At 38.2% G+C, this 18,431-nt stretch overlaps 2 protein-coding genes across 2 annotated transcripts; one reads left to right on the plus strand and one right to left on the minus strand.

Moving 5' to 3' along the window:
• The first annotated feature begins 1,979 nt into the window (after positions 1-1,979).
• oxtrb (oxytocin receptor b) lies at positions 1,980-8,221 on the plus strand. Its single transcript, XM_061042985.1, has 3 exons — positions 1,980-2,085; positions 2,220-3,309; positions 7,285-8,221. Exons 2-3 carry the CDS (start codon positions 2,385-2,387, stop codon positions 7,545-7,547), a joined length of 1,188 nt encoding a protein of 395 aa, XP_060898968.1. The 5' UTR covers positions 1,980-2,085; positions 2,220-2,384; the 3' UTR covers positions 7,548-8,221.
• Positions 8,222-10,242: 2,021 nt separating this feature from the next.
• cav4a (caveolin 4a) lies at positions 10,243-13,262 on the minus strand. The gene is made up of 3 exons (XM_061042987.1): positions 12,938-13,262; positions 12,606-12,793; positions 10,243-11,285 (listed from the first exon to the last, which is right to left on the minus strand). The coding sequence occupies exons 1-3, from the start codon at positions 13,163-13,165 to the stop codon at positions 11,135-11,137; spliced, it is 567 nt and encodes a 188-aa protein (XP_060898970.1). The 5' UTR covers positions 13,166-13,262; the 3' UTR covers positions 10,243-11,134.
• Between the last annotated feature and the right edge of the window lie 5,169 nt (positions 13,263-18,431).

Below are 18,431 nucleotides of genomic sequence, written 5' to 3' on the forward strand. Positions count from 1 at the left end.
CAGCTGCACAAACGGTCAATAATACAACACCTGCATGTGTTCAACTGTCTGTGTTCAATAAATCAAAGGAACAAACCATTTTCACACTCTGCATGTGACGCTCACATGTTCATTGTAAAGGATAATGCATCATTTTTTCCTCCAGCAAAACCAAAGCAACCTGCTTCTTTATGGCCGGTTGGCAGGTTGCCTAAGGTGACAAACAAGCTGACACATCTTTAGGATAGATGTGAATAGAATAGATCAACTTAATGACTAGATATAACCATGATTCAGGTTTAGAAACATATCCAGGCCAGATAATGTGTAGTCTGTTCACAGAGCAATCAAGGTCAGATGTTTTTTTTACAAATGGAATTTGAATGAAACAAACAAAACAATCAAATGATCAACTCCAAAACGGATGTGAATAAATAAAATACAGTCTCTAATTTGACTTTTGCATGAATGTTGACAACTGTTTGCGATATGTTTGTTTTTAAGTTTAATCATATCTTGTTTCAATTCATTGTATTGGCCTGGGTTTGCTGTAAGAGTCCTTTCATGACTTCCTGGGAGAAATTTGGGGATTTTTTTTCGGCCACAGGGAGTGAATTATTTTGGACATCTGTTTGATACGGTTCATAACAGATGTAAACAAGTATTACATGCAATATAACCAGCCCACTTTTTGTTGCTCTGATGTACATCTGGATTGAACGACTATAACCCTGGAAACCTTAAATTGCACTTTCTTCATTGTTAAGATCCCCTATTATGCATTGTTTACAGTAGGTCTTTACTTTTGTCTAAGATATAATTATAATAAACCAAAGCATACTATTGCTGATTTTCCATATTTTAAGGTTTTCTAATAAAAATGAGTGACTCTTTTGTAGAAGCAGACTGGAATTGTCCTAAATCTGAGTCAAAAATTAGCTGTTCGCACGACTTTAAAAAGTCAATGCATTTCAATTGGTGGTGTAAAACTGTGGAATGGTATGAGCACGGAGCTAAAGCATTGTCCAAACATGATCCAGTTTAAAAAAATGTACAAAGCAATGATTTTCAAAAGGTACAGGGATGAGGGAGAGCTTTAAGAAGGAAAAGATAAATAAATAATAATAATAATAATGATAATAAAATAAATCTAATAACAATAACAATAATAATAATTGGGTTTACAAGTTTTGTATACACAGGTGTATGTTAATGTGTATTATATATATGTAAATTGTACATATAGTAGCCTATATCAAATTATATATATATATATATATATATATATATATATATAGATTGTATCAAATGTATAATTGTAAACATACTGTACCAAACTGTATAGATTTAAGGATTGTATAAATATATAAAATGTAAATATAGTACATCAAATTGTACAAATAGATATGTATAATATATGGATTGTATAAATATATTAATTATAAAAAATCATAGTATATCAAGTACAATATCAAATTGTATATAGATAGATTGTATATATAGAGAGATTATAAGGAACACAGGAAGGTAATTTAATTTAATAAATATTAATTATTGAGCTGTGGAAAAGGGGTAGGATTAAATAAGTTTTATACTTCTTCCTACTCCTTTTCAGGCATATCAATTGAATATATGTAATTTTCTTTTTCTTTTTTTGTGAAATAATTTGAACATTGTTTTTTGTTTATTGTATTTTCGTGCTTTTCATTTTGTTTTGTATTTTTTAAATGTTTGATGTGTCTGAAATAAATTGAATCAATCAATCAATCAATCAAATAAGGGACCACTTCAAATTCAGTGGATTCTTTAAGCATTGACTCACTGCTCAATACAAAACAGCTTCATCAACACGTGGAGAGATATTTCATTTACAGAGCACAAAGCACTCCACAAAGTCAAAAGCCGAACTTAATGTGCAGGAAGACGGAGAGAGAGAGGGAGAGCGAGGGAGGGTAAGAGAGAAAAAACGATTTGGAAAGTGCAGTCTGCTCAAACTCAAGACAGCTTCCTTCAGAGGAAATCAGAGAAAGGGAGGAGGTGACTGACACTGGTCAGACACGGAGCTCGAGTGATAAAGACCGCGCTGCTACGAGGTTCCAGTGTAAGGTAAGCTTGCTTAGAATTAAGTAATTTGTTTTATTTATGTGATACAACACAATTAACATTATTTGTTCATTTTTAATTATTATAGTACTTCTGACTTGTTCGTAATACAACTTTTAAATTGTGTTTCTCTGCAGACAGAGACCGCTGACTTTTGGATTCTAACTAAACCTGATGATGACGTAAAACAGAAGTCTGCCGTTAGAAATTCAATCAAATACACTCACGTAGATGTCCTGATTTCTTTTTTTGTGTGTGTGATGTGACTGCTTGCCTTCGCCAAAGTGGCGCTTTTACGCACGATGGATGAGCTTTTACGCGAGCACAATAGTTGGGTGCAGAATGTTTCCTGGATCAACTCAAGTCGTGTAAATGACAGCCACCTGGGAAACAGCACGCTGAACCCTTTGAAACGAAATGAAGAAGTGGCTAAAGTGGAAGTTGCCGTCCTGGTGTTGGTGCTGCTGCTCGCTCTGACCGGTAACCTGTGCGTCCTGTGGGCTATCCACGCCACCAAACACAGCCAGTCCCGGATGTTTTACTTTATGAAGCATCTTAGCATTGCGGATCTCGTGGTTGCAATCTTCCAGGTGTTACCGCAACTCATTTGGGATATCACATTCCGCTTCTACGGACCGGATCTCCTCTGCAGGCTGGTTAAATACCTCCAGGTCGTGGGGATGTTCGCATCCACGTACATGCTCGTCTTGATGTCCATCGACAGGTGTTTAGCGATCTGCCAGCCGCTCCGCTTGGTGCACAAGAGGAAGGATGGCTTCTGTGTGATCGGGTCCTGGATGCTCAGCCTAATATTCAGCACTCCTCAAGCGTACATCTTCTCATTAAAGGAGGTCGGACACGGCGTATATGACTGCTGGGGGGACTTTGTACAGCCGTGGGGTGCCAAAGCATACATTACATGGATGAGTCTCAGCATTTACATTATCCCAGTGGCAATTTTAAGCATCTGCTATGGCTTGATATGCTTTAAAATATGGCAGAACTTCAATTTAAAAACCAGAAGGGAGCACTTTCTGGCTCTGACTCCGAGGCCCTCCAAAGGTGCTCATCCTCTCTCTCGTGTGAGCAACGTGAGGCTTATTTCAAAGGCAAAGATCCGCACTGTGAAAATGACATTTGTGGTAGTCCTTGCATACATTGTGTGCTGGACTCCCTTCTTCTTTGTCCAGATGTGGTCTGCATGGGATCCTGCTGCACCAAGAGAAGGTAAAAGCAAAATCACACAAATGATTAATGACATGTGATTAGGGCATCACTTATTGGCCAAGATGAACATTTATTGTCTATAAACCCTGTAATATGAATACACATTGAATTACGAAATGTAAGCACTACATTTCTTTTTATTTCTTTTTTTAAACACGTATTTTTTGTGATTTTTGACTTTATTTGACAGGACAGTAGGATAGAGTAGGAAACAGGGGAGAGATAGATTGGGGAATGACATGTGGGAAAGGAGCCGTATGCTTGAACCCGGGCTGTGCACTTGGAGGACTATTAGCCTCCTACATAGGATGCAACTGTAAGCCCTTTGCGCCCTTAGTTTCTCAGATACACAAGTAAGTCAATAAATATCTCTGGGAATACCAAAGTAATCCACGTCAGTTTTAAGGCAACACAATGGTGTTTAACTTCAGACTTCCCCTGAGTGAACCCAGATGAATGGGAATGTCATTTGCACTGCTTATCAGCTCAGAGAAAGTTGCATAGAGTAAATTGTACCAGGACATCAAAGTCAGAGGGAGAAAAGAGCAAGGGAGCAGATGTGCTCTATAACCTTTTGAATGTTGTCATTGGAGCCACAGTAAATGACTGCCCAGCATTAAGAGATTCAGAGATAACTTACTCTAAATGGGTCACGAAACCACGCTAATCGTCTTCCTGTTTGAGACTTCTTCCAAGCAGTTCTGCACAAAATTGGGAAAACAAACACATTACAGGCAAGAATGCATGCTATGTTTACAGATCTGAGTGCGTCATAACCGTTGACTGTATAACAATATATAACTTTTACAGTCTATGGTCTTAACAGGAGAGCCTTATTGTTGGGATGGAGGGATTCATCCATTAGGCTGTTTCTTATTACCTTTTAGCTTTGTAAATAGTATTTGTTACGTTTTAGCATTCTGTTTTGCAAATCCTTTAAAAGCCATGATTTGAAGACTATTTGTGTAGAAATGGTTTGTTAGAAGTTAACATTCATTCCGTCTATGAAAATTGGACTCTTTGTCACTGTCTTGTCTCCATCTACTGTATTAGCATTCATAAACCTTTTGATTGGCATTTTTGGAAAGCAGATTTATTCCACTATGTATATTTTAGCTTATGAATTGTGAGACTCTTCTCAATCTTTAATTTGTTGCTCTTCACAGTACCCAGAGCGCTGACAGATCTGGGGAAGTCTGCCTTTTTTTTATAATGCACCATGGGCATGGAAACATCTTCAAACAGAGCTAAAATTAATCACACTGATATCACTAAACATATGGACTAGCATCTTAAAGAAGGTGGTGGCAGAGGCATGTGGTCGTTTTTCATTAAGGCCCACTTGGGTTTTTCCCATGTTGGTTATAATGGTTTTATAATGTGTTTGTGATTGTGTTTGGCTGCTACCTTGGCCAGGTCTCTCTTGTAAAAGATCATTTAAATGTGAATTGGACTGCCAGATAAAATAAAGGTAAATGAATTGAAATATAAAAAGATGTGCAAAATCTTAAATTTTTTAAATTTTAAATAAATCCAATATTTTCACAGATGTGGTTCTCTTTTGGACAATGTGTATTTATATGACATGGCTACTCTAAGTGATAAGAAACAAATTCTTACTGACAGTCATTCCAGTTCACTATAGAAGTAGCACATACTATATTTTTTTGAATACTTTATATCTTCGAGAGAAAACTAAGTGACAGAATATAGAAATATGTTCTCGACTTGACTTATCTCAATATGTTTTCATGAGCAATTCGAAGCACTTTCATAAAAAGTTGCACTGTTTGATTAAAAATAAATCCCTTTCTCATTTCGAAGAAAGATGTTCAGAGAAAAGCCTCTGTTCAAACCCCGGTGTGGAAGTCAAGATAATTCAAATCTCACTGAAATGCTGCTCAGCTCTCTCAGTTATTGCATTCTCTTTGAAGTAATGTTAGTATGGAGCACTTCCTGGATTGGAAAAAAGTGTGTGTTTGAGGTGCTCTTTGAAGTGGGGATGCACAGCATCTATTATCTTCCAAATTAAGTTTTCAGATGAGTTGCTTGTTGCTCAGGGAAACCAGTCACAAGTCTCTTTCAGGGTCTAAACTTAGGTCTTATCACACTTTAAAACTTTCTGTCTGTCGAATGGCAGTGAAGTGAATCTCTGACAGGGTGTGAATTCTTAATTATATATGTGATGGCAGCACCATCAAAGTCCTACTTTTGATTTCAACACAGCTCTGTCCTCATTTTTTGCATATATCTGCACATCATGGTTTTACATAAAAGCCGCCAAGATTCATGTTTTTCTAACGTTTCTTGCAGCACAAGAAAGTGAATGCACAGTTAAGTCAAAGTGATCTGCATCAGGGTGAAAAGAATGGTTTGATGCCTGTTATTTTATTTTGTGGTATTTTCCCTGAAGAGAACTGTGCTCCCCACAGCAGAACTCTATTGACAGGCTGTTTGACTTATCTCTTGGACACGTCTCATAATTTCGATGGGCTGTGCTTGACACAGTGCACCTCTCACAACAAAGCAGCGATAGAGAGTCAGAGCACCTTGAACAGAGTAGGTCAGCATTTTCTTTTATATTGCACTAAATCTTTCTCACTCCATTAAGGATACGAAAAAAAATGTTCCACTTCCACTTTCAACTGTTTTGTGCTTCCTCAGTGTGCTCTGTGCCTCTAACGATTAGAAACTTAATCAATCGAATGAAAGGCAAAATACGCTATTCCTCCATTCAGGAATGCCTCTTTTAATTGATGTCATTTATCACGTTTGTGTCAAGCAACCATAAGTCTTATTTGTCTTGTATCTATAAGCCCTGCTGTGTTTTTTCAGCTCTAATCCCAGATGTTTTGCCGTTGTCTGAAGTGCGTCAGAGTGGCAGTTCATATATTTTCTTTAAGTGATGTGTAATATAAGTGCAGCTGGCTTGAACAGGGTCTTTCAGTGTGAAATGGAAAATCCAAACCTCTCCAGAGGTGGTTTTGATGTGACACAGTCTGCCCCAATCTTCCTCTAACTTAGTCTACAGCCTTTCTAAAGAGCCAGTGTATTAGCATGCTAACGTGCTAAAAAAAACTGCCTAAACAAAGTGCAGCTGTGGCTGATCGGAAAGTCATTATAATGTTTCCATGTACTTGGTCATAAACTGAAATTCTGAATTGAAAAGGAGATTAAAGTAAAGAGGCTCAAAGTTGTCACTGATGTATTTGTTCATTCAGTTCGAGAAAGGAGTTAATGACATTTTTGTCGCCCTCACAAAATTGTCAACTTGATGGTGGTGCTGGAGGAAGACAGGAGATCGCCAAAGTCAACAAAAATAAATCAAGTGGGAACCGTTAATGTTGGTTCATGGCATTGTATATGAACTTTAGTCGAAAACATTATTGTTTTTTAAGAAGTGGACAAAGCCACTACTTTACCTTTCGAAGCCTTAAGGTCAGAATGTTGTCTTCTCCCATCCTGGTCGGAGTCAGTTAACAATCACATACCCTTAGAGATACCCTAGTTTGAGGATGAGGAGGGCAGCTGGGGAGGGGACACAGAGCTAACATTATAGCCAGTACAGTAAGTGCCCTGCTTACATCAGATGATATGTAATGTAATGGGATATCAAATATGATGTTTGAACTTCAGATATGGCCAGATACTTCCTCCAGATGTTCACTTTTCATTGTCTGTTCCTGATAATTTGAGGAATGGTGACTGATGAATATTTGTCAGATAAATGTATACACTGCAACCTTGAATACAGTGGTATGACATAATAGCAACATTTGAGCCTTCTAGAGAAAATGAGCCCTGCACGAACATGATTTGGAATATGGTTTTCACACTTCCAATTTCAGCATTAAAGACCAAACATAGCACACACACTGACTTTGGACTCAGGAATTATAGTATGTTACAGGGATGGATGGATGGATCAAAATGACAATATCCTTTATCATATATGTTCTTTGTACCTCTCCCTAGACATGGCCTTCATCATTGCCATGTTGCTGGCCAGCCTCAACAGCTGCTGTAACCCGTGGATCTACTTGTTCTTTGCTGGTCACCTCTTCCACAACCTGAAGCAATGCTTCTTCTGCTGCTGTCGACAGTATCTCACACCCTCCTCCTGCAGCTGTGATCGGCAGTGCGCACACAAGAGTAACTGCTCCACATTCGTCATCAAGAACACGAGCAGCCAACGGAGCCTCTCACACACCACCAGCACGGGAGGACCAGGACACTGAAGTGCCAGCTAGCTGAAAGCCATCCAGGCTTCCGGTAGTGGAGTAATCTGGCAATCATGCAAGTCCTGCAATTCAGGCATTTAATCTTCTGCAGGAGCACTGGGGCAGCCACTGCATTGCTTTTGAATTCAGCTAAACAGACAGTGCAAGCGTAAAGACATAAAGCCCACAACAAGAAGGAAGAGAAAAATGTATTTTTGTAGAGAATGAAAAATGATGTAAACTGAAGCTTTTACACCAGATAGATATCAATTTTCCTTTTTGACTTTGTGAACAACAGAGTCCTACACATTATTATTTCTTGCATTGTAGGCTGAGGCATGTGAAAATTGCAATTGTCTTTCTCTATGCATACAACAACAAGATATTTCAGAGTTGTTGCTATGCTGCCGCTTTGGTCTTGAATCTTGCTGTTGTCCTAATTTGACCTTAAAAGATAAGATATTATCACAGTTTCCCCTGAATAAGGAGATTTTTATTATTGAAGGAAGAGAAGCAGGAGATTGGCAGATTACAAAAGCATCTTCACACCATACAAATGAGCACTGATTCACGTACTGTAATAGTTGTTGTGAGCCTTAAAGCAACATCTCTTAAGCATGTTATATTTATGCTATTGTGCTTTATCACTAGTTAAATGTTGATATGCACAAATGATTAAAGATAAAATCCACCATTTGCTTTCGTTTAATCCAAACTTCCCCACTATAACAACTCAAAAAAAAAAAAAAGTCAAACATGCAAAATCAACAGGGAATACATTTCCCATCATGCAGTCTGGTTTCAATGTTTTCTGCAGCAGAATTGTGCTACACATCAAACAGTGTTTGTGCTATGTGAAGTACAGTTCCTTGCGTCGGTGTCTACATGACATTTTTTTTCATCAACTCCATCTCTTCTTTTTACAGGATGGTGCTATGGCGAGCTCTGTGTTCTTTAAAGACAGATTTAATCCTGCTGGGGTCAAACTAGAGTAATGGCCCCCTCCTGTGGCCAAACTGATGATTTCAACAGATCTTATTTTTCTACTCTGTTTCTTCTCTGCATGATTTGAGGCAATGTGCCATCTGGTTGTTCTCAACATATGGAGAATTTTAGTGTCAACATCAGATAATGTGCATAGGCTTTAGTGCGTGTTTTTTCAAACTGTCTTTACTTTATATAGCCTGGCAAGTTGTCAAACTAAACAGCGTGGTAAAGCTATATTCAAAGGGAGCTTGTTTATGGAGCCAGAAACTCACATTCATACAGTTGCAATATATGTCATTAGACAAACACATAATTCACCGATCGTTAAATGTTTCTCTTGGAATGTGGGAGGTAAGACCGAAGTTGTAATGAAATGAAACCTCTTATATTGTATTTAAACTGTTTCTCATTTAAAGTTTGCAGAAGTCAGCATAGAATAAAGGCCTGGAGTTTATTGTTGTAATTATTCAGGTAGGAAAAAGCTCAAATATATTCAAACAAACACAGATGACACTGATCTTAAATGTGTGTTTTGGCCATGAAGTAACATGAACCAACAGAAATATTTAGAAATCCGTATTAAGCCCTCAATAAAGCCAGAGTACAGCCCTTACAGTGCTGATCTCACACATCTGAGCTTCACTGTTGTATCTTGTAGAGGTCGGGGAGGGTGTGTATAAGCAGAAAGTATGTGCTCGGTTATAAAGGGACAGTTCTCAACAGGTTCCACTTAATTTTTTTTGTTTAACTCCAGGCAGTATTACATGTAATATTACAATACAGATTAGCCAAAGCAAAAAGTATGTTATCGGTTGCTATCTGTATTATAATGTTATTATTTAATGTATTGAAATGCAATTATAAGTGGATTTCTCCAGGGGTGGCAGTGTGGTGCAGTCATTAGCATTGGAAAGTAGGTCCACAATACGATTCCTCCAACTGGCAGCGGTCAGTTCTGTGTGATTTGCATGTTCTCCCTATGCTTATGGTTAGTCACTTTAGATTAGTCGGTGACACATGGTTATTTGTATTTTGGATATGTATTTATTGACAAAAACAAAACAATGTTAAATAAGATGTCACTGTTAAATATATTACATCTATATTGCACTCACTTCATATTTCATTATTTAGGTTTATCTTTTTTTCTGTATCCGTTTGCTTCTTGTGCTCCTCTAACCCTGCCACTTCACAAAACCAGCAGAGATGTATATGATGAACAGTAAGTGATTTTGGGTGGCATTGGACACATGTATGCTTCATTACTCTCCAGTGTTGCATCAAAAACTTATTTATACTCTTTTAAAAAAAAATATATAATTAAAAGGTTATATCCCCCTTCAGGACCAACCTTGTTGATATTATATTCTTGGGGTCGGTGTTGCTGAGGTCCATCTTTCTGCTTTGGTAAAATGTACACAAGCTGTTCTCTGACTGATGGAGTATGCTGAATCTGTGTCAACGGAGCCAGAGAGGCCGAGAGGACAGCAGATGTGTGTCTGCAGTCAGAGCCACAGAGGGGTAGTGAAGGAGAAAGGTAGTTTATAAAATGAGATGCCCCTTAATGTTATTCTACAACTGAACTCAAGGATTGCCAGCAGGCAACTGCAGCCATGACTACCTCACACTGACTAAGATACAGCGGGCACTGCTGACACTACACATAGAGTACACAGTTAGATTCACAGTTTTTAGATATGACAACAGTCAATGAGACTTAAATCAGTTTATCATGTAGGATGTTTTATTATCTTCCATCCACATCCTGAAAATTACATTCAAATGACACTCAAGTATTCAGTTCAAAAACATACCCAAAACTTTAGCTACATAAATAAAAAATATTAAGGGAATTATATAGTTTAACATACGAAGCAATAGTCCTTTTTCAATCACAATTATGCGTCTTAAAAGGAAACCCAATGAGTTACATTATGCACATGTCTACTTTATCATTGTCTGTAACCCCTTGCCTCCCACTGAGCTTCAACAGGATCATTATGTTCAGAGCTAATATGATTTCAAAGAGATAAACACATACAACCTTGACTTAAATGCCATTTTTTCCCTTAAGAATTGATCCAATATAATACACTTCATAATAATACATTTCACTTTTAACAGAACAAAGTATTCATAAGTTTGAAATCAGATACTTCTATGATAGAAAAATTATAGGTCCTATGTTGCTCATTTCATGTTGTTCAAGCTTAAAATTCTTACTGCTGTGATGAAATGTAACTGAATATATAAACCAAACACAGACATAAAGACCCAAATTTAATTTTCTTTAAAAAATAAAAAAAAATGATTCTGGAACATCCACAAATTCCTAATAAAAATATATATAATATTCTATAGTTTGCTTCACAAAATGGGTCACTTTCATTATTTTCATTTTTAAGTTACCCTTGAGTCCCCAATTTCTCAAAAGGCTGACTCTTTTTTGTCCCTAAAGTGATCGAATTTCTGGTTATTATTAAAATTATTATTTGATATCTAAACTGATTTTCTTTTAGGTATAAAATTATGTTCTTGTATAAAAAGTGAAAGATAAAAAACACTTGTCCACTGGGGCTCAGTCCACATTACACACCTAGTCTGTATGTATAAGTGTCTCATTCCTTGGCCAGGTGAACGCTGAAACCTGCACAGCATTTCCCAGCGCTCTTGCAGAAAGGAAGCACGATGATGCCCAGCACAATACTCCAAAGACTCTGCAGCCATCGTGTGCCAACAGAGAGACACTGGATACAAGGACTAACCATCCTGTCATTGAAACAAACACAAACATTACTCCTTTCTAGAAAAAAAACACACCAGAAAATCATCAGATGGCCTGCGTGGGAACTTCTTGTAGCAGCGCCACCAGCAGGTTGTCTTTTTTTTAACCTCCATTTTGGTGTCGTTAAAAACTTTTGAGTAAGATTTGGATAACATTGATCAAAAGAGTTAGGATTATCCTTATCAAAGCAAAGGGCTTTCAAGAAAAGGTTCTTAGAAAACTTTTTAATTGGTCACACAAAACAATATTACGATGCTGTGGTTACCTTAGACGTTTCGTTTTTTCATTTTGCCATTTTTTAATCAGCATTGTGACACAGTAGAGGACTTATGCATTGGGATGGCAAAGAAAATCAGGATTTAGTCCACATAAAACATTTCACCAAATATCTGTTAATATCACAATATTTAATTCAAAGCAGCGAAGATCTTTACTGTAAGTTGGTGTGGATTTTGGCGACCCTGTAGATAAAGTATGTAATATAAAGTTTAATTTAGAGCACTTGTTGTTTGGATTTTGTCATCTTTCAAAGTATCTCTCTGGATCAGGTTGTTCCTATCCCTTTTACTTTAAAAACTGGGGCAAAGGTAAGCAAATAGTAGAAAGGTGGATTCCAAATTCGGATAATTTTTTACCAAAATGTTATCTTGTAAACAATTATGCCCAAGGTAAAATGTCAATGTGTCCAATAGTTTGGTTTATAACCAGATGCAAAGATGTCTTTGGTTCAACTGATCAAAAACTTGAGTGGTACAATGAAACACAGTTTAATATTAGTGATTAAGCATTGTCCTTTGTAAACATGTGTTTCAAAGCACCATTGAGCCAAAAATCAGCCTCAGAGGGAAGCTTGTATGGTTGTTTCTTGTTAGGGATGTGAGCAACAAACATTCATGCACCCCCCCTAATGTTGGTTGGTTGGAGGTGGAAAAAGATGGGGAACTTAAAAATAGGCCTACTATAAATGTTTGTTAATAAATGAGATAAGAACAGTTTCATGTTGTTCCCTCTGGAGCAATGAGTAACACACAATTGACACCTATTGTGGTTTAAAACTCAGATAAAAGGCCATTCTCTCGAGACAGTTTTGTGGTTGTCTACTGTAGAAAAATGTTGGTGTTGCATCAAGGACTACCTTTACAAGCAGGCTCCCTCTGCATAATTAGTAAGGTAATTAAAATGTACACATTTTTTGGGTTGATTATACAGTCATGCTTATGAATATAGCATTCCTTTTCTAGCAAAAGTTCCCCTGATCTCACACAGAACCTTCAGTATTGAAGAGAAGCATGATCTAAACCTACCAAATGTGGAAGCAGCTGAAGATGGCAAAGAGCAGTCCAGAGATGATCGACACAGGAATGGCCAGAAGCACCGTGACAATCCTATAGATCCAAACCCTGGACACCTCAAACAGGGCATTACTCCAGATCCACACTCTGTCCCCACTGCGTACCGTCACCGGCTCAGCAATCACATCCTCAAACGTCACCTGGAGACACAGAGAAAAAGTTATGTAGTCATGCTTCAGTTTGGATTTAGATGAAATCCACTGGAGGGCAGCGCAAAAAGCCTTTTTTTGTTCTGCATGCCATGTGACAAAAACACACAAATGATCCACTGCAGAAGGTAATACCTTGAGGCAGTCATTGATACCTCGGGGGTCTCTGACATTTATCAGAGGCTTGGTGTCACTGATTTCCACAAGTGCAGACGTGTGTATGTTTTCTTCTTCCTCCATCGCAGGAGGTGCCCTCCACAGCGTCTGAGGTTCATCCCCGTTATCAAATTCATCAGGGTCACTAGAGTCCTCCAAATCAATCTCTACTTCCTCGGAATCTTCTCCTTTCATCATGGTTTCCATCCCAACATGTAAAGCAAATGCAATACAGAGAGCAGAATGTTTACTTGTCACTTCTCCCTGCAGCTCAGACTGAGGCTGCTGACCGAACCCCTCAGCTGGTCGTGCTCTGAGGTTATATTGGGAACGTTACAGTGCCCTCCATGGTATTTGCAGATGGTCTCTCAAGTGAAGATCATTTTCATGTGCAGTGGGTTATAAATACTCAGCATGGAGATAGCTCTGCATACAGGGATTCACTCTAAAGCGAATGCAATCACATAGACATTTTATGTATTGAGCTTTTTACTTCACAGGACGGCTTATTAAACCACTGTCTGCAATGATGAAAGTGAAGAAAGACATATTTAGACTACACATAATGGACAGGAATATAACTGATTTTAGGATTTAATTAATTAGTTAATACAATTTGAGCAGGAAAGGGGTACATTGGAAAAAAAAATTCTGCTGTCTCCCTCTTCAAGTGAATGAAATGAAATCGATCAGAGGAACCGCCCTATGTTGTGTAAAACTATAAAAACATTAGGATTTTATTCCCCACTAATTAACTCCTTAGATATATGCACGCAACCTGTTTGAATTCTGTGAATGTAATTTAACTGCTACAAGGTTTTCTGTTCACCAGTATGTTCTTCTCCACTCTTTTTTGATATTATGATTCTGTAAACTACACATAGCATTGATATAAAGGCATAATTCTCATGATTGATCGCATTGCGTTGCATGGCAGACTCTGTTACTTCCTCTGCCACTTCTGCGTCATTCTTTTTGAGTCATGTTTTACCTCAGGAGACCCCCCCCCCCCTCTCTCTAGTCCAACCAGGAATGTCTCCTGCTGTGAGGTGCATGTGTGAACAACCAGATCAGGATGATTTGTAGCAGTCCTCCTTTATTCTCTAGAAAAGTATTTCTTTCACATGATACACAAACCCTTGGTTTCCTGTAAGTACATCTTGAGTTTGTTTCATTCAGCGACCCACCCTGACCTCCTCCCTAAAGTGATCTTTCAGGCCACTTTTATCACTATATCATCTGATTCTCTCCTTTGTTGCTGTCATTATTATTACAGCCACTAGAGGTCCCTACCAAACAACTAACAGGAGCAGGGTCAGGCCTGCTGTATGTCATCTATCGCTTCTTTTTTGCACATAATTGCTTTTTATTCAGAACAGCACCAAAAAGTCTATTTCTAACAATTTTCAGTTCTAAACATGCAGTAGGTAGTTCTTTTCAAGTGTTGTCAGCACATCAAGCTGTCAAAACAATAAAACAAGTGCATGTGGATGTGTTTGCACAAATAAGGGACTTACGCCATTTACACATCCAAAATATATAATGCAACATTAGCATTTATTCAGAGTTGTGTCTTGGTAACAGGATGAATGTTAGCTCAGTATTCACTTTATTTTAGCAGACATTTTCTCTCAACAAACTCCTGATATTACTTATTCTGCTGTTGCAAGTCGTAGAGGAGAAAAGAATAACATTCTGAAGAAGTAGAAGAAGAAGGAGAAGAAGACTTATGAGAATAATTAAGAACAGGATAACAAAAGTGGAGAGGCAACTTTAGCATACAGGAAAGGGTGCACCAGTGACTCAGTCTGTCAGATTTTGGTTGAGAACATGTAAGTCACCGGTACTGACAACAAGTGGAATTTGGGACTGGTTCCTGCTGAAGTTCCAGTTCAAATGTGTGTGTGTGTGTGTGTGCGTGTGTGTGTGTGTGTGTGTGTGTGTGTGTGTGCTTGTGTGAAGCACATTGCAAAATAAGTTATCAGAGTGAAAAGTGGGATTTAGTTCAGGATTTAACGATAAAAAATACATTAAATCACCAATATGTTTGGTGAATAATGATAAGTTTCCTGTTAGATTTGCAAACCAGCCACTATAATAAATTAAAGGGTATCTTTGGGATCAATAAGTCTCATCTTGCTCTTGTGACGAGGTTAAATGGTGCCCTCCTTTTGGAAAACAATGTGGAAAAAACCACAACCCTGCACATTTTTCCATTACATAAACTTGTTATTTATTCAGCGATGACTCTGCATTACTTCCTTGGTTTGCTCTTAATGTTCACCCACAGCATCACTCACAGTGCGAGGAGGTTTATTGCATGTTATCACCACATCCTTTTAAAAGAAAAGATAGTATGAAGAGCGTTCTCAGCTCTCGCTCTCTCTCTCTAACGCTCGCTCTCTCTCTCTCTCTCTCTCTCTCTCTCTCTCTCTCTCTCTCTCTGTCTGGCATGTTTTGCAACATGTACATGCTCACAGTATAAGAAAAACCCTTTCACCTTTGTCAGCCTTTGGACCCATTAACCAGCCATCCCCACCTCTATTAATAGATCAGCTATGAACCCAGAAAGTGAGACCTTATCAGTCTTTTCTCAGACCAGACCTTCATCACAAGGCTGTCTGACACGACCCCCATCATCAGTGTCAGCAGCTAACAGTCTGATAATCTCAATAATGTAAACATACAAAGTAAATCCTTCGGAAATATCCTCCCCTCAAACCCATCTTATCCATCCGCAAGACATAAATATCCTTTAAATAATTCCACACGCTGCATAGTTTGTGTTCACTTTACAAACTGTACATGACAAACTGTTCACAGTTGAACAAGAGTGCGCTACTGTAAGATCACAAGTCTCCATGGTAATGACAGTTTCTGTGTGCTTGATAAAGACAGAATGGTAAAAGTGAACTGATGAGACAAGAGTTTCCTGTGTCAGCGCCGGCGACGACGGAATGCTAATGGACTGAACACCTCGCCAGATGGAGTATGTTTGTGTCTGTAATGCACAGGTGAGGTCAGCAGACAGTGTGAATGTGTGTGTGTGTGTGTGTGAGCGGGAGGGTGGGGGGAGGGGAGGGGTTGGGGGGGCGGGGGCTGAAAAGTCATGAAAAGACAAATAAAAGCTGGCATTCAGTTCTGTGTATCGTGTGTCTCATGATTACCTTTAAGACCTTCAAGTATACTTACAGTACAGTTACAGTTGGATGTTTGTAAAAAAAATATTTTACTTTTACTGACATTTTAAATTACGTTTCAACCTTTGAACATCAACCTTTGAACATCATCTGAGCATTATGTATCACGTCTGAAGTGACTGAACATTTTGTGTTTAAAATAAATTGGTGTTGAGAGATTAAGGCTTCTCGTACAAAAATGAAATAGACTTAACTTCTATACAATTGAAATGTTATTTAAAAGCACCTAACAACCTTATGTATTTCCTTATAACATTAAAAATTCATGCCTAAAAAAAGGAACAATTACACTTAAAACTACTTTGGGGATCTTTCATTTCTCTAGATCTCGCTAAATGAGCAAAAACTAAAAAAACGTCAACAGATTTTGACTCAAATGTTGCTTATTCTTCATTTTTTCAGAGAGGTTTAAATCGTCACCTTTAACTTTCTGAGCCACAACCAATTCAAACTGGTGAAAGAAGTACCAAGATTAAATATATTGAACGTAACATTACTAAAACGTCTTGACCTTAGAGTTAGGGTTATATTGGATATTAGTTTCCTATGCCTCTCACACATACATATTGATGTTAAACACCATGTAGTGTGCCATTGCAGATGCAGTGCGCAAGAAGGGTTAGGGTTAAGGTTCAGATTCAGGGTGAGGTTTAGGGTTTGCATCAGAACATATTTCCATACAGAATACAATGTACAGATTACATTACAATGCTTCAAGATGTGAAACCAATTTAGTTCTTGGGAATTAATAAACTTAATTCTGCATTTGTGATAGTGTCTTCTGAAGTTAACAGTGCTCACAGATCCATCCTAGAATTCTCCAACATGGCGTAGCTTTATTAACTCCAAGTAAGCCTCAAACTATACAGCATCTTGTATTACACTGAACACAAAGTGCTTAACTAAGCTGCTTTAGTACCTTTCGTGGTTTTGAACACATAACTTACCAGTAAAACAGGAGAATAATTACACAGAGTTCCTCCATGTTTGTGACCTTCAACCTTTTGATCTCAGCCTTTAATAAAATGTAATGAAAAGCCCCAAACAACATGAATACACTTTATTTAGGAAAACAAATACACAGAGTTTGCACATCTTATGACATGTAGGTTAATGAAATATATTCTCTCCTGACAAGTGTTCTGGTCTACTAACTACTACATGATCGCTTGATCGCTCACCACAAACATATCAGCTGTGTACATCATCGCCATATAAGTGATTAAAGGAATAATCTGTATCTTTACCTCCAACCAGGGTTCATGCTCTGTGTTCCTGACAACAGCAGCTTGTCAGGGTCATAAGGGATGTAGACAGTGTTTTTGCACAGCACCTGTCAGTCCAGCTGTTTTCAGTACAATAGGTCAGACTGATTATTTGTAATGTCTGGTTAACAGCACACTCACTTATTCAGAGCCTCCAATCTCACACCACACTGAAAAAAACAAATTATGCAAAATACTCTTTACCATGGTTTTCTAACACTACTATGCCCTAGCCTGTCTACAATCCCCCAAAATATGAGAAAAGTGAATCCTCTTCGTCTTTTGTCTGCTCCACTTTTCATAAATGTGTGCTCAAACAGGTCGTTTTGAGACTTTCCCTTTGTGACATCACATCACAAAGGGCAGTAACCCCTCCCCCAGGTGGATGACACTCCCACAGCTAGGTGTTTTGTCTGCCCTCTGAGTCTGCCTTCTCACCATAAACAATTAGGGATGGTGCAAGAAAGCCCAAAGCACTCAAGCCCTTCTAGCGAGGTGTGGTCGACTACAGCTCACTTGCATTTAAAGCTATAGACACAGAAACAGCCTGTTCTAAGGAGGGCTGAATTAGAGGGGATTGAAAGGCACGCTAATAATACAGGATCGGAGTAAAGTTTTGGCAAGAAACTTCACAAAGATGTTTTTACAGGCTCTGAGACCTCTTTGTACTTGTTGAAAAGGAGTATAGTGACCTTTAAAATGTATTCATTGCAGTTTTTTGGTAACTCTGTATGTATGCCATCTATTTGTCTCTAAGTGTGTGTTTTTTGTTTATTTTCTGATATTCAAGTTTCAGAGTGGAGTGCTTGGTGTGTTTTGGTTTACCCATTCCCCCTTGTCACTCTCTGCACACCTGTCTTAGATCTCTATCCACATGCCTTCCTGCAATCAAGCACTCAACTCTAAATCTGCGCTGGATCATTGTGCCATTTACAGCCAGCTCAAGTAGCCTTTTTGCCAGCCTTATAACTTACCTTGTTTGTTTGTGTGCTTGCCACCTTGACTAAG

The sequence above is a fragment of the Labrus mixtus genome, chromosome 7 (assembly GCF_963584025.1).
Source record: "Labrus mixtus chromosome 7, fLabMix1.1, whole genome shotgun sequence".
Taxonomy (NCBI): Eukaryota; Metazoa; Chordata; class Actinopteri; order Labriformes; family Labridae; genus Labrus; species Labrus mixtus.